General features: G+C 50.7%; 6 protein-coding genes across 6 annotated transcripts; 2 read left to right on the forward strand and 4 right to left on the reverse strand.

Moving 5' to 3' along the window:
• Positions 1–1,006: 1,006 nt before the first annotated feature.
• On the reverse strand, positions 1,007–4,495 carry J7T55_008023 (cysteine proteinase; the record flags this gene model as incomplete). Its single annotated transcript, XM_053131176.1, has 4 exons — positions 1,007–1,104; positions 1,241–3,577; positions 3,650–3,926; positions 4,052–4,495. 4 exons carry the CDS (start codon positions 4,493–4,495, stop codon positions 1,007–1,009), a joined length of 3,156 nt encoding a protein of 1,051 aa, XP_052990858.1.
• Positions 4,496–8,661: 4,166 nt separating this feature from the next.
• On the forward strand, positions 8,662–9,773 carry J7T55_008024 (ldo keto; the record flags this gene model as incomplete). The annotated part of the gene is made up of 3 exons (XM_053131177.1): positions 8,662–8,706; positions 8,760–9,401; positions 9,465–9,773. 3 exons carry the CDS (start codon positions 8,662–8,664, stop codon positions 9,771–9,773), a joined length of 996 nt encoding a protein of 331 aa, XP_052990859.1.
• Positions 9,774–11,414: 1,641 nt separating this feature from the next.
• J7T55_008025 (uncharacterized protein) lies at positions 11,415–12,242 on the reverse strand (the record flags this gene model as incomplete). The annotated part of the gene is made up of 2 exons (XM_053131178.1): positions 11,415–11,440; positions 11,504–12,242. 2 exons carry the CDS (start codon positions 12,240–12,242, stop codon positions 11,415–11,417), a joined length of 765 nt encoding a protein of 254 aa, XP_052990860.1.
• A 2,869-nt stretch (positions 12,243–15,111) lies between these two features.
• On the forward strand, positions 15,112–16,485 carry J7T55_008026 (uncharacterized protein; the record flags this gene model as incomplete). The annotated part of the gene is made up of 1 exon (XM_053131179.1): positions 15,112–16,485. One exon carries the CDS (start codon positions 15,112–15,114, stop codon positions 16,483–16,485), a length of 1,374 nt encoding a protein of 457 aa, XP_052990861.1.
• Positions 16,486–17,265: 780 nt separating this feature from the next.
• Positions 17,266–19,464, reverse strand: J7T55_008027 (uncharacterized protein; the record flags this gene model as incomplete). The annotated part of the gene is made up of 4 exons (XM_053131180.1): positions 17,266–17,346; positions 17,416–17,444; positions 17,725–19,103; positions 19,169–19,464. 4 exons carry the CDS (start codon positions 19,462–19,464, stop codon positions 17,266–17,268), a joined length of 1,785 nt encoding a protein of 594 aa, XP_052990862.1.
• Positions 19,465–21,579: 2,115 nt separating this feature from the next.
• J7T55_008028 (uncharacterized protein) lies at positions 21,580–23,997 on the reverse strand (the record flags this gene model as incomplete). The annotated part of the gene is made up of 11 exons (XM_053131181.1): positions 21,580–21,606; positions 21,686–21,929; positions 21,997–22,249; positions 22,307–22,443; positions 22,504–22,678; positions 22,753–22,846; positions 22,906–23,168; positions 23,237–23,332; positions 23,393–23,564; positions 23,624–23,691; positions 23,745–23,997. 11 exons carry the CDS (start codon positions 23,995–23,997, stop codon positions 21,580–21,582), a joined length of 1,782 nt encoding a protein of 593 aa, XP_052990863.1.

Raw genomic sequence — 23,997 nt, forward strand, 5'->3', positions numbered from 1 at the left:
CTTTTGTTTTTGTTGAATCTCCAACACAACAATACAGGGAAACCGCTATTTTCCGTGTTTTCAGATTTTGGTGCACATTCCGGAGCTGTTTGCTTTGAGCAGTCAGTCATCAGCGTACACGAAATCCCATGCATGTTAACGGTGCACAACGTTGCCGAATTTTTGATACCCGAATTATTGATGCGGCCATTCCTATCCAACGGTGAAATGCAGTTCAAGCCAAATTCCCGACATCCCCTGATTTCAAAGAGATATGGCGGGTGGACGAAGAGTTGTGCGCTTGTAATCTCGTGGAACTGTTTCTTTGCAAGCGCAAATGTCAAGTGAAGTATGAGTGTCAGAAATTCTGATCATCAAAACTTGCATGAACCATGTTGAGAGTCAGGGGGCTTTCGGGCTCATGAAACTAGATCACGTTGGTACGATTTAACATGAGACCTTAAAACTCTTTTGTACGTGCTCAAACTTCACAAAATTTAGGATTGACACACATATAATATTGTTGAAACCCATCATAAACATGTAGAAGCAACGAATCAACTTTGTCGAATAAATAATTCTTGTCCTATTATATTGAGGAGACCTTAGAAACGGGATCGCTGTGCGTTCAGTTTCCCCATCGACAACACGGCCAGACTCGAGCCAAGGCGTGAAAAATGTTGAGTGAAACAGCCACAACACTGATGCGCTCCCGAACCTGCGTTGGCATATGAAAAAGAATATGCATCACCTAGGTACATTACGCATGACTAAGTGTATATTCTCTTCCACCCTTTGGGAATTGATTCGCCTAAGCTGCGCAATGCTCGTAAATGCAGTGGTTTTGACTTGCCAAAGAAAATTTATGATGTCTACCTGAGCTCTTGGCTTGCACAGTGATGAACACTCGACAACGGAATTTTAATACCAAATTCTACTCAGATTTTAGGGTGAGAAGATTGGAGTAAGTTGCAGGTTTCATTTGAATTTCGCTGCGCAAGCATATTATCGGGAAAGGTCTAAGATCCTAAGTCCCGCCAAAATCATTCTGCTTCCGAAGCCACCCACGAGACGGAACGTGGTCCGACTCGGCCGTCTTTGGGTGCCCACCATTCCTGACCATATCTGCAGGTTCTCCTTCGACCGCATCCATGTCTCACAGAATCTCCGGTCCAACGATGGCAGGCTTTTCGCCATCGAAACTCTCACCGGGAATCATCAACCCCTTCACCTTCATGCCCTATGAGTCGATCAAACTCACTCGTCTTCCTCTCAATGATGGTCCGGTAGTGCGCCATACGATCTCCATCAGCCGACGAGTTGTCCTCTTCTTCATTGCCCGCTTCTTTATTTTCGCCGTCATCATTGTTTGCCATCTTCTTTTTCGTCGCCTCATCTGCTTTGCCATCATCTGGAGTCTCCTGGGCTTTCTGGCTGCTTTCCTCTTCCTGCTTGCCGCGCTGACCACCAGCATTGGCGACTGCGTTATCAAGATCAGCCTCACCCAGGGTCCCCATTCCGTCTTGTTCTAGGAGACCGCCCTCCAGGATAACGCGCAATTCTAGATTCTCGTCTTTTGAGTAGACCCTGAACCCGACTACGGCGATGGCGTTCCATGGTTCGGGACTGTCGCTGTCTTCGTCGTCTGACTTGCCGTCTTCAGTCTTGTCCGACCCCGGTGTGGTTGGGGAAGCCGGCTGGAGGGAGGTGGTCGCGTCATCCTGCTCGTACAGATTCTCGTAGTCCTCGACGGGCGACGCAGAGGAGTAGCCATCTGACTCCTCGGCCGGTGGCGCGGCCGGCTTCTTGTTCTGGTGGTTGCAGGAGCAGCATTGTATCTTGAGCTCAATCGGTTTGTTTCTAGTTGTTTCTTCCGGCTCGGTCTTCTTTGCAGCAGGCGTGCATCCACATAGGATAGGAGTAGCACCGGCGCTGCTGACGGCTGGAGGGACTTCGACCCTATCTTGTCCAATAGCGGCAGGTTGAGCAGGCTCACTCCTTGGGCTATCTTGTGGCGTGTGCTGTGCTGTACCCGAGGTGGTCCAACTAGAAGTGACTGAGGCATTGTCGGCATCCATGGCTTCGGCCCGAAGGAGCTCGGCTTGCTCTGCGGCCTTCTGTATTGCAGCTTTCTCTGCTGCCTCCTTCTCTGCTGCCTTCTTCTCTGCTGAAGCTTTCTTCTCAGCGGCGTCCTTCGCCGCCTTTTCCTCCGCCGCCTTCTCCTCCGTCACCTTTTTCTCAGCTTCAGCCTTAGCTTTCTTCTCAGCTTTCAATCTCAGCTTCTTTTCCTTGTCCTTTTTCGCTTGCTTCGCCTTGACTTCCCGCTCTTTCTGTCGCCTCTCCCACTTCTTTCTCCGCTCTTTTCTCCGGGATTCGCTGGCCTTTTTGCCCTCGGCCTTCTTCCGGACCTCACCCAATCGTTTAAGGTGGCTGGCAGCCTTGGAGTGGGCGAGATCATACGCCTGCCCGACCTGAGCGAGCTTTTCGTTCTCTGTGCGGCTCTTGCACTCGCGCTGGATGACCTCCTCTGTGCTGTAGATGTCGTTGTCGCGTTCGCCGATGACAGAAATGAACACCACGTAATTTCCGGGAAGCATACTTGGCAGCTCAACAGAGACACTGCGGTCCATGAGGTAGTTGCCGTGGCTGCGGACTATGTAGTCCTCAGCTCCAGGACTGCCCTCCTCGTGCAGTCGGAATTGCAGTCGAAAATTGTACTGTCCCTGTAAGCCGCGGAAGTATCGTATGTCAATTTGCGAGAGTACAAGAACGATTGGGGACTCCTTTGTCAGTTTGATGTGGAACTTTTCGTTGTACTGCGCCTTCCAGGGAACTTCCACCCCGACCCATCGCTGACAAGAACGCCAGTCTGGGTCTCGGAACAGGCGAGTGCGGTCGAAGTGCTGATATTTGCGAAGGAGGTCTTCGTAAGAAATCCAAAAGGTCGAATCACTTCCGAAGTTGTGGTTGAGCTCTTCCTTAACCTCCGTGGTCCACTCTTTGGAGCCGTCAGACCATGCACCTTCCCAGGTGCCCTTCTTGATCTGGCCCCAGGGGTTCCTGAGTTTACAAAGGCGAGTCCCGTCCTTCAGCGTCTTTGCCTCCATAAGGACATAAGCGTGACCTTCCGAGATACCGTCTCGCTCACCGTACCCGCCGTCGAGCAGACCGGTAGAGCAACCGAAGAGAAATTCCTGATTGACCTTGCTCAACTCGTTGACCCAAAAAGCATCGATGTCGAAGATATCGCTCCCGAGTAGTTCGGTTGTAACACCACCAGACAAGTCCTCTAATGCCTCGCCGATCCAGCCTCCGTGAAGGCAGCCGTAGTCGCCGTGCGCCTTGGCGTAGGCCTTTTCAAGAAGTGGGACCCAAGTCTCGTTCTGGTCCTTGTTCTGGGCAAAGAAGAGTGCTTTTGAACCAGTCTGGTACGTCTCACGATAGACGCTTTCAACGTCTTCCCGGTCGATCTGCTTCAGGAGATCACGCTGCATGGACGGCGAGTCCCAGCATGGCGACTTGAGGAAAAGCTTGTCATCTATAATTGAGTAAATCCATTCGCCGTCACGATGGAAAACGAAGCCATAGATTCCTATCTCTGTGACGCGGGAGGTAAGTGTCAATATACCACATTGAAGCTGTAGACATGAATCCCGAGAAAAGTACTTACTGGTATCATACTCCACGCAGATACGCTTGACCCCATCCGGCACATTCGCCAGACCCGTCAAGCTTGCAATGAGCCAGCAATTGCCAAGGTTACCTTGCTTGATGTCGCCGGGGAGCACATTTTCCATGAAAGTGGGCTTCTTGAAGATCTCGTGCACGCGCTTGACGGCTTTGGGGATATTCGCTTTGGTATTGGTAAGATTTGACGCACGGATATCGAACTTTTTAGACCCCAGGCTGTTCAAGCAATGGCCCTTTTCCCACTTGAAGTCCCAGTCCTTAGATTAAATCAGGTCAGCAGTGTAGTATACAAGTAGGGTTCTGGTTCTGACAGGAACCCTTGGATGGGTTGATGGTGTGTTTCGTGATCCGGGTTTGTGGTGGTCGAAGCTAGAATACTTACAATGTCCCAGCCTGGATCGCGATAACGGGTGTTGATTCTCCTGCACTCGGCAATGATCTTGCGGACTCTTCTCCTACACTCCTCGGCGGCCCGCTCGTATCCGGCGCATAAGAGCTCGTTGCCACGCTCCGTGGAGGTTGACGAAGAAACAGAAGAGGAAGGCAGTACCGCCAGGGCTTTGCTAAAGTTTTTCTGGGAGAACTTCTCCCAAATTTTGTCAATGCTCTCTTGCGGTGGTTTCTTCGACTTTTTCTTCTTGTCCTCAGAAGCTTTGTCGGCGGCAGCCTGTGGTGCGGGAGCGTACAGTCGTCTAGCAGCAGGACTTAACGCCCGCTTGTGGGAGCGTCGCTCATAACGGCGGTTGCGGTGGGGAGAGGTCGCAGGGGAGGAATCAGAGTCCGACTCCGAAGAAGAAGGATTGTCATATACATGCTTCTTGCCCATTGTAGCGTCTTGTTATAGAGATAAAATATGGCTATCCGTCGTCGTCCCAGAGGGGTGTCGTAGTGACTGCAGAAACAATCGAGGGTTCGAGTAGCGTCCCAGCGATGTGGGGGTAATCAGACCGGGAGGGGGGCGGTAGAGCAAAGTAATGCACTATATGAGATTAGGAGAGAGGTTGCTTGATCAATCCCAGCATCAGAGGTCTGAAGGGCATCTATCAGGGGTGTGACCGAGTAGGTTTGTCGTCGTGTCAGTGTATTTCCACGAGGCAAAATGAATGCGGATATATGAGTAGATCGAGAAGGAACTGGCACTGATGGCCTGGCTGGATTGACCAAGATCTGGGGAGAGCAGCGAATATTGAAGTCCCAAACAGGCCTTTAATGATTCAAGGCGGCGTTAAAGCAGGCGAGACGTATGTAAGGAGCTAAATAGGACGCAGAAGGGCATGATGCAGCCTCGTTCACTTTCGAGGTCTGGTTACAGAGGCCGACCAGCATAAGCTTGATGTGTTCCTGCAGGGGCACATGTCAAGCGGGCAAGTGGACAGCTGGATGGCTATATAAATAGAGGTGGGTAGAGAAGGCTGGCCGGCCGGGCCTGGCCTGTGACCGATGGGAGAAACGGCGGTAGACTTCGGAACTCAGCAGTAGAACTCAGTCAGTAGTCTGACTGGTCAGCATGCAACTCATCCGTCAGTCAGTAACGCAAGCGGCTGGACGCAGATATGGACTGAGAGACGTTGAACTGCAGATCGGTGACTAGAACCTCTGATTCTGGTAATCAATCGAGTGATGTGTTGTGACTGGTACAGAACTGTTATTGGCATATCGAAGCGCGCTGGTCGGCATACCTGAGCCAGGGAGCCTCTGTCCACTTAGACAAGACGAAAAAACCCTTACCTGGGCAGGGCTGGCCCGTGTGTGGACAGTGGTAAGGAATTGGCTGCATTGAGCAGAAACCCTGGGGTTGGAATTGTGGGCCGTGAGCTGGGTGATGCATATTCAGCTAGCAGGTTCAATATTGGGGGGCATGGTGGTAAGGAATCACAGAATAGAAACAACAGGGGCAGCAGAAGGCAAAGGGAGGTAGGCGTCCGAGTTCCAGAATCCATCATTAGCATGTCTAGCCCCAGGCCAACATTCAAGGCCAGGTCCACGGCCAGGTCCGGCCGTCCGGCTGGCCATCTCTGGGGCGGGGCGGAGGAGGGATCAAACACAGGTGGAGCGGACATAAGCAAAAGTCACCGACTGGGAGGATGGGGATAGTGGATCAGCGACCGAGCTCATCATCCATCCAAGTCTCCGGCAGTGATCAATGATGGAAAACAGGATCGCCTGGATGTAGCAGTGCTGATGGTAACCTACTCAGTAGTCTAGTCTAGACGCAGGAGTGGTGAAATCTGCTGGCCGGTTCCTGAAGTTCCGGGGCTCAAGCTTGGGGTCTAGCATCCACTCAGGCACAGTGACACCAAAATTCGAAGGTCGACGCTGACGGTCGCAGGATGTGGCCTCCAGCCAAACGGTGTTCTAAATGCAGAAGGGCACAGCTGAGAGCGAACCGAGGAAGCACAGTAACAGTACACGTAGTCTAATTTGAAAGGGTCATTCATCATTGTTTGTCATCATCTTTTATCCGTGTGCACCGGGAGCCATTGCTATACCTCCATTCCACCGCATCAATTTCTCACTGCAGCTAGAGCACTTGTTGTCCCCTCTCTGTACTGTGCTGCACCATACAGCGCACGCCAACCGCACGCTAGCTGTCTAGAGCTCGCGGTACCATGCATTTCATCATTGCCAGCCTTGGCCTTTTCGGCACGTTTCCCCCGTCAATATTGCTGCCATGCTGCCATGCAATCACTCAGTAATTTCATTAAAGAAGGTCTTGTGTATTGCATTGGGAAACTCGCCGTGCTGTAGTTACCTTCTCCACGTACGACATCGAGCGGGTGAAGTGAGTGAACAGAGTGGACGAAAACCGTTGCACATCCACTTGTAACTGCAAATCAATAATTCCCTGCAGCCGCTCTTGGTTGCAAAGCTTCCGGCACGTTCAGGCACGTTCAGGCCTGCTACATGCCTCCCAATACATCAGCCTGTACAGGCCATCTCCGAATCCGTCGTCAACCGTGCATGTAGAATTAGCAAGTTCTTGACGGGAGCCATGACATAGTTCATCACATCTCTCAGTGTCCTGAGTGACAATCATGCATAACTTCGGTGTATCTTTGTGGATGTTGAGGATGTCGACACCCGCGCACACATGTCCTGAGTGACTGGTCCATTCCTTGTAAACACAACCTGAGAGAGGCCAACAGAGGATTCGCTCAGTTTCATCGAGACAGTGAACATTATACCTTCAGAGCATCTACCATTCATATCGATGAGTGAGAAAGGAGTGTCGAAAAAGTTAGGCTCTCAATAAATTTGCACGCGGCTTCAACGATGGACGAACTCCAGCCTCACCAGTCTTAGTTCTCAGCCATGCAAATTTTACACAGGTCTGGAGACTGTAAAGTACGTCTCATGCATTGGCTCAAGCTCTTGTGCTGACCTTTCAAGAACATGGTCAGAACGAGACTGCACCGACAAGCTTTCCACGGGTTGGCAGCCAATTCAGTGGTTCAAATTGCCTCACAGTCACTCTGTGCGTTTGTTACTTCCTTGCTCTTGGATGACTTCGGTGTCTGTCGTCACTACTACTATACAACCACAAATCGGGTCAGCATCATACAACATAGCTTTCCCCTGTCTTCACCTATAAAACTGACGATTCTTTACCTATAAATATCTCGAATTCGAATCGATTGCACTTTGAGCACTTGTGATTTTACACAAGCTTGACAGGCACCCATACAGAATCTAGGCCTAGACCAACTCTCGAATATTAAAACAGAAGCTCTTCTCGATCGGCACGCAAGCATATCAGAACGATGCCTCAAGACAATGGAGACCCTCCCCCTACCCCTCCGCCGGATCCCCCGACGCCTCCTGCGGATCCTCTTCCGGCCGACGAAACCTAAGTAACAGCTGCCCGTTAAAAATCAACATATCCTACAGCCAAGTCAGAGATTCATCCCGCAGACATCGAGCAAGGTAGCCCCTATGCTGACGCAAAGAGGAGCAGGTCCATGCATTGGTACCGGCCCTTCCTATTTTGAGTTCGCAGGCCTTCTGAGTATTGATTTCATCCACGAACTGCCCTTGAAACTTCGTATCAAGTGTTGAAAACGACGACGGATGACCTCAATTGGGTGCTGACGAGGAGCCATGCAGGCATGAGTAAACACAAACCCGTGATGAGCCTGATGAGGGATATTGGACTCACTTTAGAGGGTACTCTAGGTGTTGAATTATGAGAAGTTACACAACAATATGACTATCAATCCTCCGTGTGTGAACCACTGGTTTCCAACTTTGAAACATCGCTTGTGAATCTTCTATTGTATGATCACCTTGTCTGGTTGCACATGCATGAGATGTGTGTCTAACGGAGAGTTTGAGCTTGAGAGATAGATCAGGGACTTCTTGATGGATTTCTCCAACAGCAAGATCGGGTGGCCACGTACTCACCCTTTGGCACCATTCTTTGACTCCACAGCTAGGATGATCAACACGCAATACATTTGCATAGCTTAGCTGTCTAAAATCTGACCCCTCAAGATTGACAACAGGCTCGGCTCAGTCTATTCGCTAGCTGTTGGAGACTCGGATGAACCGTAAGCCCGACAAACCTGTGTCCTAAAATTTCAAGTGTACCGGTCAAGAGCGTGGCTAATAAATCTAAAATCATGGCGTTCCCCTTTTAATTAGTAGACATTCAAGTTCTGATCAGTCAACAAGAAGCTTAGGTCATCAGTCTCGAAGATATACATCAACTAAGTAATTCGGTGTCCCAAGGAATATGGAGTTGAAATGTGGAACAAAATAGACCTCGGGACGATTTGTCAGCCCGATCCGGACTCGGACCCGGCGTTAACGTCACTCAACATCTGGAGCATTTGAAATCCGATCGACGTGTGATTATGTATAAGTGTGGAGAGCGGGGTGCTAAGAGGTAACTTGTATATATGAATACCATTGCTGTACTATCCCATTTCATGAGATCAGATCTGTAATTTCATTCCTTTGGAGAAGAGTCCTTCTCAAATCTGAAGCGCAAAAATGTCCAAAGCTCAACATCCAATCATCGTCCTCGGCGCTGCTAATGTGCGTATTCCCAAGCCACATATACATAATACAGCTCTTAACAGCGTTATCAGGTTGGTGATAAGAAAGCCGATAATATGGCCAAATATGATACGCCTGACGAGGTGAAGATCTTTCTTGATACCTTCTATGAGCGTGGCGGCCGCCATATCGATACCTCCCGCAACTACTCGCCCGGAGCAGTCGGCTCGTCCGAGCCCCGTCTCGGAGCTGTAGATGCTGGGTCGCGCTTCAACATCGACACGAAGATCCTCGGGCTCCCTGGTAATGGACCTTTTCATAACGCTCAGCAAATCAAGGCAAGCATCAACGCTTCCATCGCAGACTTGGCGCTCCCGGCTGCTGTCAAGATCGACGTCATGTATTTGCACATGCCTGACCGCGAAACTCCGTTTGAGGAGACATACGAGGCTATTGATCAAGCGTATCAGGAAGGAAAGTTCAAGCGCTTTGGGTTATCGAACTACACCGCAGACGAGGTGGAGCAGTTCGTAGCAATTGGCAAGGAGAAGGGATATGTTGCTCCCACCGTCTACCAGGGGCAGTACAACCCGGTCGTTAGATCCGGGGAGGAAAGCTTGTTTCCAGTGCTTAAAAAACACGGCATCGCATTTTATGCATACAGCCCCGCCGCTGCGGGTGTCTTCGTGGGAGGCCAGAAAAATGCTCCGTCTGGTGGTCGGTTTGACACGTCTGTGAGTATCGGCGCATCTCCCTTGTTATTCACAGATGAGACTAATCAATTCACGCATGAACAGCACCGAGTGGGGCAGCACTATATGAACATGTACTCCAAGCCCAAGATTGCAAGCGCTGTGGACAAAACTACGGAAGTAGCGGCCAAGCATGGTATTAACGGCCATGCGGCGGCTCTGAGATGGACCACGTACCACAGCAAACTTGATCCTGCAAACGGTGACACTGTCATTATCGGAGCATCTAGCACCGCTCAGCTTGCCGCAAATTTGGACATCATTGACCAAGGGCCGTTGCCACAGGACGTGGTGGAAGCCGTGGATGAAGTTTACGGGCAACTTGGCGAGGACGCTATCGCGTATCATCTATGATGTATCGATTTGTATTCAACAACTTGCTCTTCTCAATCAAACTGAGTCTAACACCCATAAAGCCTTCACTAATTCATTGGTGTCCGCTCGATTCTCCGAATGTTCTTCGTCTCCATCCTTGTCGCTTCATATAGGGCCTGACCTTGTTGGCTCCAGACATCGGGTTTCAAGAAGCTGCCCATTATTTCGCCGCATTGGGCTCGTTAACCTCAGGCATGCGGTTCGAAAAGGTTGTCCAGGAAATAAAAGCCAACAGTGTCAGCACCGGTCACGTTAGCGACTGCTGTGGTAGTCATTAGCATGTTGTTTTTGCAATGAAATTCCTGTGTGTCCTACCGTGAGAAAGTCGTCGAGGATACTGGCGCTGAAGAATGCAGATACTCTAACCACTCTCGTCTAACAAATTCACGCCATTCCTCGTAATCCGTGTTCCATCCGCCTCGAGATTCAGTGTGATTGTGTCTGGCGAAGATGAGGTCAAACCATCGTGCGCCGGGTCGTCCTGGGATGCAATTGTCATGTATGATCCAGGTAACGCTGGTCATACCGTCTGACAGGTGGCCTCCTCTTCTTTGACGATCCCACATGTTGCTTGGGAGTGTATGATTTCTCGAGATAACGCGGAATATCAGCTCACCAGTGAGATGTGTGATATGAGTGTTAGGAGAACATCTATTCCATTCTGCTTGATTATCGCGCTCTTCCACTTGATCGATAATATATTCCACGAGACCCCATTGCTCCGGGCCATGCATTTTGAAGCACTTGACGAAGACGGCAGGTATTATCTGTACTGAGATATGAAATTTGCAACCAATCTTGCTTGACTCGACGCAAGATTTTAAAGATGGGATTAGGAGTGTGTGCTGTGTTGTAGCATTCAATGGTGACAAATTCTGTATTGTGATACTCTATACCCAGTTTGTACGTGCTTTATATGCTCTGAGTTGTTTGATTTACATCAATAAATCTACTTTCTATTAATTCCGAAACACCAATAAAATGCCAACACTTAGCTTTCGGTCTTTCAGTGACGCTAAATGGAGGTTTCAGTCAATATTTATTCAAAAAGATCAAATGTTTGAGGCTAGCGCCGAATCGGCTTTTAGGAGACTGAAAATGTAAGGTACTATCACTTGATGAAGCTATTTTATATGTTTTTGAATGCCATACATATTGCAGCATGCAAGTATCTGTTCTATTCCACTAAATCACTGTCTGGAAGAGATATGTCGGCGGAGGGGGGGGGGGAGATTTGGCTAGTGCCATAAGATCAACAACCCTTGGCAGAAGATATTTGGGACGGTGATTAAATTTTATAATGATGGTAATATCAACACAAAATTACAACGATCTATAGCTCCAGTAAGGACAAAGCTCAGCAAGAACGCTTCGCCCCATCCGATATCATCAACAGTAGTTGAGTCAAGAGACCAGTATTCACCTGACTGGTTGTTCTTTGATATTGTCGATTGCAACGCCCACTTTAGGAAACCGTCCATTTTATCGAATTGGAGAAGTGATTATTCCTCGAAGACTTTATGACCAGAAATTGGTTTAGCCAAAAGCTCATACATTTGGTGATGGTGATTGCCCTCAGTCAAGACCCATGGATCCTACAGCAAATATTACAGTTAGTATTCAGATGACCAAGACTGCTGGAAAGTCTGAGCGGGGTAGAGAATTCCGAATTGAATGGTGAGAGTCGCAATTCAGAGGATTTTGCGTACCTGTGCTTGTGCTATTGAATACAGCTGTAGAGTTGAGGGCAGTGCTGGTGCCATTGTTCGCAAGTGTGATGTTCCTAGTTGGGGGGAGAATTCCGTCACCGATCTGTGACTCAACACCGGTTCCAGAACTACCGCTCTCTGTGCTGTTGTCACCCTCACTGCTGTTCGACGACGTGGTTTCAGCGGCGGAGTTATCCGCGGTTGCCGTTGGCGTAGCAGGCTCGTCACTGCTTGCGGTTATCAGGCTGTGTGATGCGGCGGTCCTGGTCACAGGGAAGAAGCCAGTGCCGTTGGTAGGTCGCAAAGGAACACCAGTCCCGGTGGCGAGGGCAATGCTACGGGTGACCGTTCGCGTCGCCGATGATACCGTGGTCGTACGCGTGAGAGAAGATGCTGCTTTGGGTGTGGAGATAGTTGCATCTTTGACGCAGCCCACATCGTAGTACTTCACATCACTGTGGCGATCCGCGTCGAAGTTTTCGGCAAGAGAGAGATCGAAGAGCATGCAGGCTTCATCGTTGAAGCCAAAGCTCTCACAGCGTTCGCTCTGAGCGCATCGGGTGGAGCAGCCAGAATATGATGTAAGCTTCTTACTGGCACTCCAAAAATAGTTGCCGTTGTTCCGGTCGTACCCTTTAACACCGCAGATATCGGTGCGACGATCCATAGCCAGCCAGCTGGGCAGTAGACCCGCTGAGACTGCCAAAGGCAGAAAAACGAATGATATCTTTGTCAACATTTTCTCGTCAAGAGAATGTAAGAAGAGAATGTGATTTGTAAAAGAAAGTGATGAAAAGTGAAAACAAAGAGTGAATGGGAAAGTGCCACAGGGAATTGCCTTTTGAGTTGGAAAGTTTTCAGAGAGTGTGCATTCTTCTTATACTGCAACATAGAGTTCAGGTTCGAATTCCATCTTGAGCTATACTCGGAGTCCCCAACTGCCGCCCGAACAGAATCTGCGTGTTTGCTGACGCGTGGCAATGCAAGCCTATCGTATAATTCACCTCCTGTAGATCTTGGCTTCCGCTATGTCGGGCTCTCAGGAGAGGCCAGCCGATGCAGGTTCATCCGAGTGTTGAGCCGATGTTGAAGCTCATCAGTCCGCCCGTCGACGGCGCGTATGCGCGCGGACTCTAAGGCAGGGGCAATAGCATTGTATCCTTAGCACAAGCAACTTGGTAGGTAGCTGCCGACACTAATCTGGACCGCTTCTGTACTAATCTATTCCACTACTCTTTTAGCGAAACATCCACGCCATGCGCTTCCAAATATGTACGAAAAAAGGAGGCTTGTGGTGGCAACTGCATCTCGACGTTGCCATGATCATCGGCTGCAAGCACCGAAGAGGTGTCATAGATACTCGAATGGCTATTTTTGATGGAGGCCGACACCCTCATCATTACTAGTGCCGGTTGGACTGAGAGCTGGCATCGGGACTGGGTGTATACCGGGAATAGCAGTCTGTTATTTAAGTGCCCTGCTTCTGCTGCAGAGCAAGTTTGCCGAATGAAGTCGTCGCATTCAGAAACTTTCCATGTTTATATCTCCTCCAAATCATGGTGTCCTGGCTGCCCACTAGTCCAGAAGCAAGCCGTTGTCAAGCCAGGCCGTTTAAATCGCATCGCTGGAGTACAAACATGGCGCCTGGGAGTACATAGTATGCTGCTTAAAGAGACCAACTGAGGACATCGGTCGTGCGCGATTGATATCCTGCCATCCGTAGTCCGGCTCTACCTTGGCTTCCACCTCTCGACAGCTCTAGAGCAACGCCGTGGCCTGACCTCGAAAGCGGGACGGACCCCCGCAAGCACCCGATCAAGCTAATCTGAGGGCTATGTTTCAGGCATCGTAACCTGAACAAATCGCAGCTCGTAGTGTTCGGTCCATGGCGGCAGATGGACGGCCAAATGTCTACAGCTGCGGAAATCTCGCTCCAGCTCGCGACATACAAGGAGGATAGAGGGTCTGCAAAGGATAAATAATCAACAGCCCGACTTGATGGTCAACGCTGAAGTGCTCCACCGCTCCGGTCCGTCATTCTCCATCGGCGGGGCCTCGCCTCCACATCTAATTGAGGGCGGGTCGCGACGACGACACAATCCATGGGTCCGTGCTCGAGGATGATGTTGGTCTTGTACCGCAATTAGTGCATGTAAAGATCATCGATGAACCACGTGGATTTAGGTCGCCATTCCAAGTCTGCAACTTGCAGCCATCCAAAATAATCGTTCGGAATTCAAGATCAGTCGACTTGAGTTGGCAGGTCCTGACGAGCGGCATAATTGTTTCATTTCACCTCGCAGACAAGCTGCCAGCTCGGAGCTGCATGCGAGTCATGACCGCGGCGACGTGAATAAACCTGTGGATTCAAGGGGTTGGCATGCCCACATGCCGGCACAAGCTTGGATGAGGTTAAACTTGACCACCAGCGATCTTCGTCCTTACTTATCAAATCTCGTCCCTTTTCGCTGCCGCCAATGGGGCTTCCTCGCCTTCGGCTCGTCTCGGCCAAGATAGCCGCGGACCGGTGAATCAGTGATGATCACAGGTGCTGCCCGTTGGTGCCGGCAGTACCGTCCTTGCAGTACTTAGATTGTGGAAGCCATTCTTACTCCCGATATATTTTCCTTGAGAAGATTCGTAGTCCGCCGATCGCTCCCCCCTTTCGGTATCGGACACACGGGGTCTCTCTCTAAATAGCTGTCAGAATTGCCGACTGGGTCGGGGATCTCGTCGAAATACTGGGAATAGGTCCGGCGTCCCCTGAGTCGCACGTCTCGGTCTCCAGGGTGTACCGTCATACTATGTCGGTCTCGTGGGCTCCGGCTCTGTGCTGCGCTTCTATTGACGTTGATCTCTGCGGCGCAGTGCCGCAGCCTCCGGGCAGTGCGTCCGCATGAACATAATAACCCTCTCCACAGCAGTGGGACACGGTTCACGCGGAAGCCCATAGCTGTCATCCCTGAAACAATCAAGAGCAATTCGCGAGTAACCCTGCGGCTCAGGGGCCGTCAGGCAAATTCACCAAGCATGATGACTCGTGGACGCGCGCAACACGAAAAAAGGGCCTGTTTCAAACGCCAGGCGCCAAGATGCTCGAATACCAAAGGAGAGCTCACCAGACTGCTCAAGCGAGCTTACCACGGCCGCGGCACTGGGAATGCCTGGGAAAGCCCGGGAAAAACTTGACGTCAATATCTCCGTGAACCTCTTTTAGTATGCGTTTGCCGATGTTCGACTGGGGTTGATGATGGGTTGTATTTCGGACGAAGGCCCACGTTCCCGTCAATGTCTCCAGGATCCAGATGACTCCCGAATCCTCGCCCAGCTGGTCTTCTTGCCATTTTCAACTCCAAGCCCGTTTTGATTTGCTCTTCAACCGTATTAGCGGTATCGCACGTTCATTACAGTCCACTGTCGGGTTGCTTGGTGGTTATGCGGAGGACAAAGAAGCTGGAACCGAGACATTCACGGTGGAGATAGGCTCGCCAGGCCTCTATCGACTGCTCTCAGCCACCGCGACGCTAGCTGCGCAACCACGCTTCAGCGCACACTGTTCTAATCAAGACGCAAGAGGTGGAGTTGTTCGGCGGTAGCCAACAAGGAAGATGAGGCTCGATACGTTGCCGTCGTCGATTATCGTCTACATTCTACTGCTCACCTCGCCCACGCAAGCGTCCGTCGACGTCGATTTCTCAGCATATCCCGCCTCAGCACGATCATGTCTCACAGAAGCAGTCGCAACCTCTGGTTGCTCCTCCAAGGATACAGTTAGCGAAATGAACGACTGCCTTTGTAGCAACAGCGGCAACTTTGTTCTCGATTCAGCGGATTGCTTGGGAGGTCTTGGGAGCGCCGATACCATGAGCAAGGTTTATGAAATCATGCAACAATCTTGTTCCGAGACTAAGACGCCACTGAGCATATCAGAGGCTCAATGGCTGGCAGAAGGAAACGAGGAGACGGCAGTTACCAGCACTGTAACAACAACAATCGGGACGATGGTATTAACGTTCTCGACCACAATAACCCCCGCATCAACAGCATCGTCGACGTCAGCATCGACAACATCAACATCGCGTACAAATAGCGACGAGGAGGACGAGGACGGAGACTCGAGTACAGACGAGCATGAGGACGATGAGTTGTCGTTGAGCGCCAAAATAGGCGTGATTACGTCCAGCATTGCAGGCGCCATGACACTCGCATGCATTGCATGTATGATCATCTTCTTTACTAAGCGAAAGAAGGACAAGCAGCTATTAGCGGAGGCGCGAGCAGCAGCAGCACGGGCGCAGGATAAAGACAAAGATCAGAATCGGAACCTTCTAAGCCCAGGCGCCATGACACCAGGGCTGCCCAGTCCGGCAGGGCAAGGAGGGGTGACTCGAGCTGGACACGAGGGACAAGTATTTGGCGCGACTGTCGTGCCGCCCACGCCTGCATATCCTGGCCCATCAGAAGCGCAAGCCTGGAGAGGAGGTCCACAGGGAACGACGGCCTCACCGAGCGAACTCACCGGCGACAGTGCCGTATTTCAGTTATACGATGGTCACGCACCACATAACCCGTCGGCATGGCCATCACCACTTACCCTACCCTCAAGGGGTTTCCCATCGAGGACCACAACCCTCCGCACCGAATCATCATGGTGTCCTTCGCCAGCATCCGCCTTCGCCTCGTCGAATGCTCTGGGGATGTATGGTCAAGGCCCGGCGGGTGCAGGGAGCACCGGTACTGCGTCTGCTGTGACTTCACCGATAACGAGGCAAATCACAAGTACCACACGCTCGAGCTGGGCGCATAATAGGCCGTATCAGGAGGAGCCATATGAGCTACCGGGGATGGAGGCTCGCAGTCCTGTGGAGGCGGATTCCAATCCAATAACGAAAATGCCAGAGGACTCAATCAGGCTATCAACACCACCTGAATATTCAACAGGCGATTGGGTGGATCCGAACACGGATAAACCGCCAATCTGAGAAATGATCGTGGTCAACACCTCTGCGGGACAGGCTCGGTGGATGTAGTAATGAATGATACGGATAGTCACGACAAATATACTACTTAATAATCACCTGCAATTCTTCTTGGTGACCGCACACTCGCAAACGGTCGGTAATTGTTTTCGTACATTTCATAATTCGCTTGAAATTGTGCATCTCAATTAGTTCATGCCATGCCCGTTTCGCAGCGGTCATTCTGAGCCCTGGCTTCTCTGCAATAACAGAGCTACCTCGACGTTTTCAGATGAGTAACAAACGTATGAACTGTTTTATGAACCTAGTGTCAGCTACCGGATAAAAGCTACCAGAGCCTAGTCTGATAAGGACTTGAATCAGTTCTTGAAACGATACAGATGAAAGTGCAGGATTAGAAATTAACATGATATCAGTGGTATTAGCGGCAATGGATTGAGAGGTGAGCTGTTGTGAAGAAGTCGAGGCCGCGTAACTCCAGCGCGCGTCTTACGGGGCAAAGAGAATTAATTGCAGCACAGACGAGACGATATCATCGACCAGGTTTTTACGGATTTCCAAAAGGAAGAGAGGCATAAAGAGCAAGTACGAAGGACAGTGTGACAATGGGACGCGTTGGATGTACCTAGGTAGTGTCTTAGAGGCTGCAAGCTACCGTCTGGCCGTTATGCCCGAAAGAGGCAGGTCTCTGCAGGCCGCAGTAATTGTGCCTTAATAAAGACTTAGACTGAGATGGTTTCCAGCGAAGTAGCTACAAACTACGCTTGCTTGAGAACAAGATCGTCACAGAGCGGCCTTGAGAATCGACCCGGGGGTGAGCTCGGAGATTTCATATGAACCGCAGACGAGATTAGGGGCGTCGCCCTATCGACACTTCGCTTTTTTGGTTGCTTCAATTAAGACATCCACTCAGTTGAGACCACGCCATCTTACTGTCACCGAGTTGCTGTCCAGGTCGGTACCTGGATGTCACCTGCGTGGACGATTGGCCCAACGGCGTGAGCGACTGGCTCTCAGGACCGCGTAATAACTTCTGCGAAGGCCAAAGTGTGATTGTTCAAGTGCACAGCAAATTCGTGTCATTATCTTGGCTGATATTTCTCCATATTTTCCACTCATTAGATTCCTTGCGCTGCGTCTGGCTTTCGACTTCTTTTTAAAGCAATATATCGCGGCCGATCCGGTTACATTCACATCATGATTCCTTGTACTTACTATTTTACAGCAAACAAATTGACACACCAAGCGACCCAGCAGTGATCAATAGTAACAAGACACTGTTTTCGAACCAGGACCAGGCGGCAGCCGTAGATGTGGGCGCTGATCCGCTGCCAGAACTGGTTCCGTTTGCGCCGCCACCAGACGTTCCGTTCGCAGTAGCAGCCTGAATTTCATCCCAGAAGTCACACATGCTGTAGTCCACCGTTCCTACAGTGAATTCATCCCCGACGACATTGACACCGACTGAGCTGGATGTGTTGTATTGAGGCCAGTCACTGCCCGGGTTCGCATTCGCCGCCATACTGTCCCAAGCGCCTAGCATTTTCGCTGCGAGGGCAACCTCGCCCGTGGAGAGGCTGCAAGTGCCATTTGGTCTGGGCATATTTGCGGTGCCATTGAAGACAAACGGGATCTCAGCCGTGTGCGTCGATGCAAGTAGGTCCAGGGCATAACTCGGGATGATGGTGTACCAAGGGCAACTGAGAGTGTGGTTGAACGAATACGTCCAGACTGGGACACCATCCTGGCTGGCTTGACGGATGAACCTTCGTGTTGGACACCTAAACTCGGAGTGTGTCACGACAGCCGACATGGCTGCCAGTACAGGGCCACCAGATGAGGTGGTATAGTTCGAAAGCGGGTAGGTCTCATTGACTCTTTGTGCCAGCGGCCCGAACGTCTTGGTTAAGAAGCCGTTGTAATCCGTGTAGTTCAGCGTCAGCACGCTGGCTTGATACTGGCTGAGAATGAAGAGGGTGCCTTCGTCGGTGGTTGATCCTGCTACGGCCGGGACCTTGAGACCCGCTTCGAGTGGCTGCGCAGGAATAATAGTCCCGTCGACGATGACTTGTGGTAACGAAGATCCAGCGACGCTCGACGAGTTGATGGCCGAGACTGAGGCTGCCCGAACGCAGGCAATATCGTCCACACTGCAGCCTAGAGCCTTGACAAAGGCCTCGGTCGCATTCAGTGCATCGGATGTGGTCTGCAGCTCGTCCCCCGCTCCGGATTGCATGATTGCTGCGCTAATGAGTGATGGGGCTTGAGGAAGGCTGCTAATGATGAATGTGTCGGCTGCACCTGCAGACTGTCCGAATAGGAGCACCTTCTTCGCATCGCCACCGAAGGCTTCGATGTTCTCTTGAACCCACTGCAATCCCAATAGTTGGTCTTGAATACCCTGGTTACCTTGAAGACCTAGGCTATCCAGTGCCAGGAAGCCAAGCGGGCCAACACGATAATTGATGGACACCGAGATGACCTTCTCACTGGCCGTACAGCCATCATATGTCGGATTTGAAATTCCACCGGCCTCATTTCCTCCCCCATAGAGCCATACTTTTACTGGAAGTTTCGAGTCTGATTTAGCGTCGATGGGTGCCCAAACGTCTACGAAGAGACTGCAGATATGAGTTAGCAGCTGGCGCACATCGAGAAGATATCATGCTAGCAGATGGGAGCCTACCAGTCCTCTGACTGTGGGCCTCTCTCTGAGAAAGCCACATTGAATTGTGTGCAAGCCGGCGGTGGCTGCGTTGCCTGACGATTGTCGAATGTCTGGTTGTACGACTGCGGTGGTGCGAAGCGCAGGTCCCCCACGGGAGGTCGAGCATATGGAATACCCAGGAATGAGTTCACGTCGTTGGAGGAGCATTTGGCTCCCTGCAACGTGCCGTTAATGGTCTTGACAGTGGGTGCATTCTGCGCGGTTGCGACAACAACGCTGCCGACAAGGACAGCGAGGGAGGTATTGGTCCTCATATTGCTCTCAGATATATACCGCCGCTCCAGAATTTGGATTGAAATGTTAGAAAATGAATTTTCCTCAAAGGCAGGTCATGTAAACCATAGATATGTACAAGTGTAGCTATACGTGAGCACAAAGGCCTGCGTACGTTGTATTGTATTTTGTGGGCTTGCCAGTCGTTATGTAGGGTGTCCCCTCAAATTACATGCCTCGGCTGAGAAACATCTTTGTCATGGTTTTCTCGAGAGCACGCTGGGAGACAATAAGCTAGAAGCATCATCGATCTACGTGACATGTCGTGGGACCTGCTCACAACGAGAACGTTTTTGGGTGGTGAGGGTCCGAGATGAAGTTGAGTAGTTGCGATTGGTTACACGGAATGGAATGGATGCTGGAGCCCATGCAGCATTGGGGGCTAGGCAGGGAGTCTAAGTCTGTGGTAGGGCCACAATGTTTTAGCTGCGCTCCCGTCACTTGGAGCCGAGCGCGGGTGGCGTCGCGGTGCGTCCGGGTGGATGTGACCTAGTAGCATGGTAATCCTCATCTCTTGCGAAAAAGAAACCGATCCCGAGAGGGGGAGCGGCAACGGCCAGCCACCAGTCCCAAATTAGCCAGCATTTCGTCCTCAGAGTCTGGGCTCATTTGCTGTCTTGTCTCCCATTCTCATTATGTGCGCGTGTGCATGTGGGTTGATCTGTTGTAATGGCTGGCTGGCTGGCTGGATGGATGGATGAGCATGGTGATATCAGCATACCAAGCCGTCCACTTAAGCTTCGTGATCCCTGGGTGGCTCCTTATACCGACGAACTATAGATCCAGCATTAGCCTCGAACCCATATCTCCTCATCCCGGGAGAACAGCCCGAAAGAGGTTTCATCACGGATTCGTCCCAAGATTTTTGGTGATCGTACGGTATGACAAGAATGTGCTCATAAATTAAGGACTGAAGAATTGATCGCTGTCAGGGTCTTATCTGAACTTTTCTCTCCGATACTCAATTCTGCTGAACTCAGACTCCTGGACGACACATCAAAGCATCGGACGAAGAGCCAAGATGTACGCCTTACAACGGTTTCGACAAGTCATTCGCACTCCGTTAAAGACCGAAAGTCCCAATGCCAAAGCATGTTGGTTTCCTGAGCACGTTACAGGGCAATCACAACCCCCAAATCAGGTTACAATCTACAACAACATAGCTTGCTCATCTGGCGTCTGAGTGGCCTCACCCCAGTCCCCATCGGAGCGGCAGTCGGCCTCGTTCCGGGGCAATGCTCCATGCATGATTTCCGCCCCCCGTCCCCACCTGTTCGTTCCCCGCGATTTAGCAACAGGTCTAGGCTGCTTGTTGCTACGCTACGCCCCGTCTCTTCATTTCGGACGCATGGGAGTTGTGTTTTTGGCTACACAACCCTTGAACGAGCAATATTGACAAGAAGCATGATAATACCCTCAAGGGTGCACTGATGCTTTGGCTGCCAGCAACGTTGGAATATAGACTGGCATTTGTCCTATAGAACGAAGTGCTGACAAGCTGATTCGGTACCTCAGTACCTCCATCAAGTGTTCGTTGTGTCCAGATGTCACCTCTCTGAGAATCTTCTTTCCGAAGCTCACCTTTGGGCTCTCTCGTGCGATTAGAGGAGTGACCAAGCCAGATGAGAATTGACCTGTGAGCTTGTCGAGGGCAATGGTTCCCTCTCTCAGGCGCGGGTGAGGTCGGGTCGACGTGAGCAGCTCTCGTTAAGATACAGTAGAGGCTCAAGATTTTAACACAAGTCACTGATCCTAAGCGATCAATGGATGCTTTTTTTGTCTTCATATATGCAGCGAGCATGACGCTCTCGCCACATAGTCACTGGCGCTGACTGTATCTTAGAAATGTTTCGATACTCATCAAGGGGTAAAATATGTATCCAACGCACTCAGGAAGCTTAGATGAGGCATATGGGCACTATAAGAATAAAGAAAGCTGCTGAAAGTTTGCCAAAATGACGTGCAATCAAGTAAGATGAGCTCTGGGAATATTTGTGAGATAAACTGGGCACTCGGACCCGTTCTTTCCGCGGCAACGAGACAGAGTAGTCAAGCTTATTCACATTATCCACAACTCGTTTTCACTTCCCAGCCCTTCAAGCCTGCTGCCTCGCGTCTTCGGCCTTCCCGGTCGCACCATCCGACGAAAGATTCATTCCCTTACAAGCGCAAAGTAGTCTGTGTAGTAACAATTTTTCCTACCTCACCGTCCTCAGAGCCGCTGCCGAGCTTCTCCTGATCATGCACTTCACCGGGCGTAACCTTTAAACGGCCTGCGGCGTCATGGGTCGCATCGAACTCCGCCAATTCGGCATTAGGTATCTTCTTGATCTCATGAGTCTGCGCTCCGTTGTCCAGCTTGATGACTTCTTGTCGTAGTTGATATCCTTTCCACTTAGGAATCAATTTCGCCCAGACCCAGTAGTAAGTGCCACAAGCAATGAGACTGATCAGAGAATATGATTAATAAACGCAACACAATGGGAATCGGAGGATTCCAGGCCATTACTTACATTCCAATGCCAGTGACAACGTAAGTAGCGTACCAGAAGCTCACGTCGCCGGCGTACTGGCCTCCCTCTGGAGGGTACCAAGGCATGACGAGCAGGTAGAGTTGCACCAAAATGTTGAAAACAACAACAGGTTGCCATGTCCGAAACTCGGGAGGCGGCAAGTTTGCTCGCCTGCGTCTCCACCGCACAGCATATAGACCGACAGCCATCGCCAGGTTGAAGGCAGCTGTCGGCAGAACAGCGAGATCGCTCACTATACAACGTTAAGCACGTTTTCTGTGGCAATGCCGCGAGATCGAATTCGACTCACCAAAATTAAAGGCGTCTCCTGATGGTAAAGCAAGTATCATCAAGGCAGTGAGTGCCCACTTCACGAAGTAAGGTCCAATTGGGGTCCCAAACGGTCTGGTCGTCACCCAAAATTTGGTCCACGGAAGGACTCCTTGTCTAGAAGAATACGTCAGATGGCTCGGAAACGTATCAAACTGATTTTTGCTAAATGCTTACCTGCCGCATTCCCGTATCATCCGCGATGAGCCCAAGGCGCTTGCAATAATGTTTCCAAAGGCGCTCAGGGCGACTAAGAAGTTCAGTCCACGCACCGCTCCGCTATCTCCGAATACAGCTCTAAAGAACAATGTCGCAACCGTGGTACCCGAATTCTCAAGGTCATATTTGGACACTGGGGTGTTTTCACTGTCAAAAAAATCTACTCAAAGCCAACCAGGTGACATTTGATCATCCATGTGCACTTACCTGCGGCGAAGAACGCCACGTTTGCAAACATGTAGAGCACGTAGACAACAAAAAGGGCCAGAAACGCATACTTCCGGAGCGACTTGACCGGGTTCTGTAGTCGGAAAGATATCAGCTTCTGTACTGGTTGTTGCTGGCGGCCGACCATCATACCTTGACTTCATTAACGACATTGAAGGCATTGTTATATCCGCCGTATGAAAAGATGATCCTGTACAGCGCATTGGTCAAGCCGTAAGCCGTCGCGGCTTCGGTACCGTGAAAGGAGTTCTGAAAATTCGCTGTAGGATTTTCAATCTTAGTGTTGCCACCCAGGACAACGAATCCAGTCACGATAACGAATAGCAGCGTTGCGATCTTGACGAGCCCAATCGCATTGGACAAGTAGTATGAGAACTTCGTGTTGAAGATCAAAGCTTATTGATAAACCTGTTAGCGTACATGAAACTACCCTTTGATGCGGCGTAGCAACGAGCGCTCTTACATAGAGTGGCAATTGTGTAGCCGGCCAATGCGACACCTTTCACCTGCCAGTCGGTACCCTCTTTGCCGGAAATGGCAAACAAATAGTTTGCCAACACTGCACGCGTACACAATTAGCTGCGGCCCGACGACGTCCGGACCCTGGGAAGATCTTTACCAATGGCATTGCTACTGGCGAATGAAAGTATGACATTCTGAACAGCGAAAGTTGTCGGGAAGAACCACATCGGTCGTGGATAGGCTTGTTCGAGGAATACCACTTCGGATCCGGAGCGGCTGGGAAAGTACGCTGTGAATTCGAGATATACTGATCCTGAAGCGATGCAAACCTGGATGATGGGAGAACCATTAGTGCTGACCTTGCCTGATTAAGTAACTCAATACATACCAAGAAGCCGATTGTCCAATAGATAAAGCTCAGACCGACAGACCCAGTACCTGACAATATAGCGGAGGCTTGGGTATGTTAGCAACTTCCATACGGAACTGGATGCGGAAGGTGACCTTACGCGTTGAGTAGATTCCAGTGCCTATCATCATGCTGATGTTCATTAGCAGAATGGTGATAGGCCCGACAGCGTAGCCCAGAGGCGAATTACTCTCGACTGGTGCTCCAGATGCCTCTTGGTACGTAGCAGCAGCATTGTTGCCTCCCTTTTCTCCGATGTAAGTGATACTTCCATCGGAGATCTGGCTCGCGTTATCGGCCGTGACAACGTTCTCGCCGCCGCCGCCGCTGAACGGCTTTCTCCAGGACACCAT

Source organism: Diaporthe amygdali (genome assembly GCF_026229845.1).
Source record: "Diaporthe amygdali strain CAA958 chromosome Unknown NODE_25_length_736740_cov_64_583793, whole genome shotgun sequence".
In the NCBI taxonomy this organism is placed as follows: domain Eukaryota; kingdom Fungi; phylum Ascomycota; class Sordariomycetes; order Diaporthales; family Diaporthaceae; genus Diaporthe; species Diaporthe amygdali.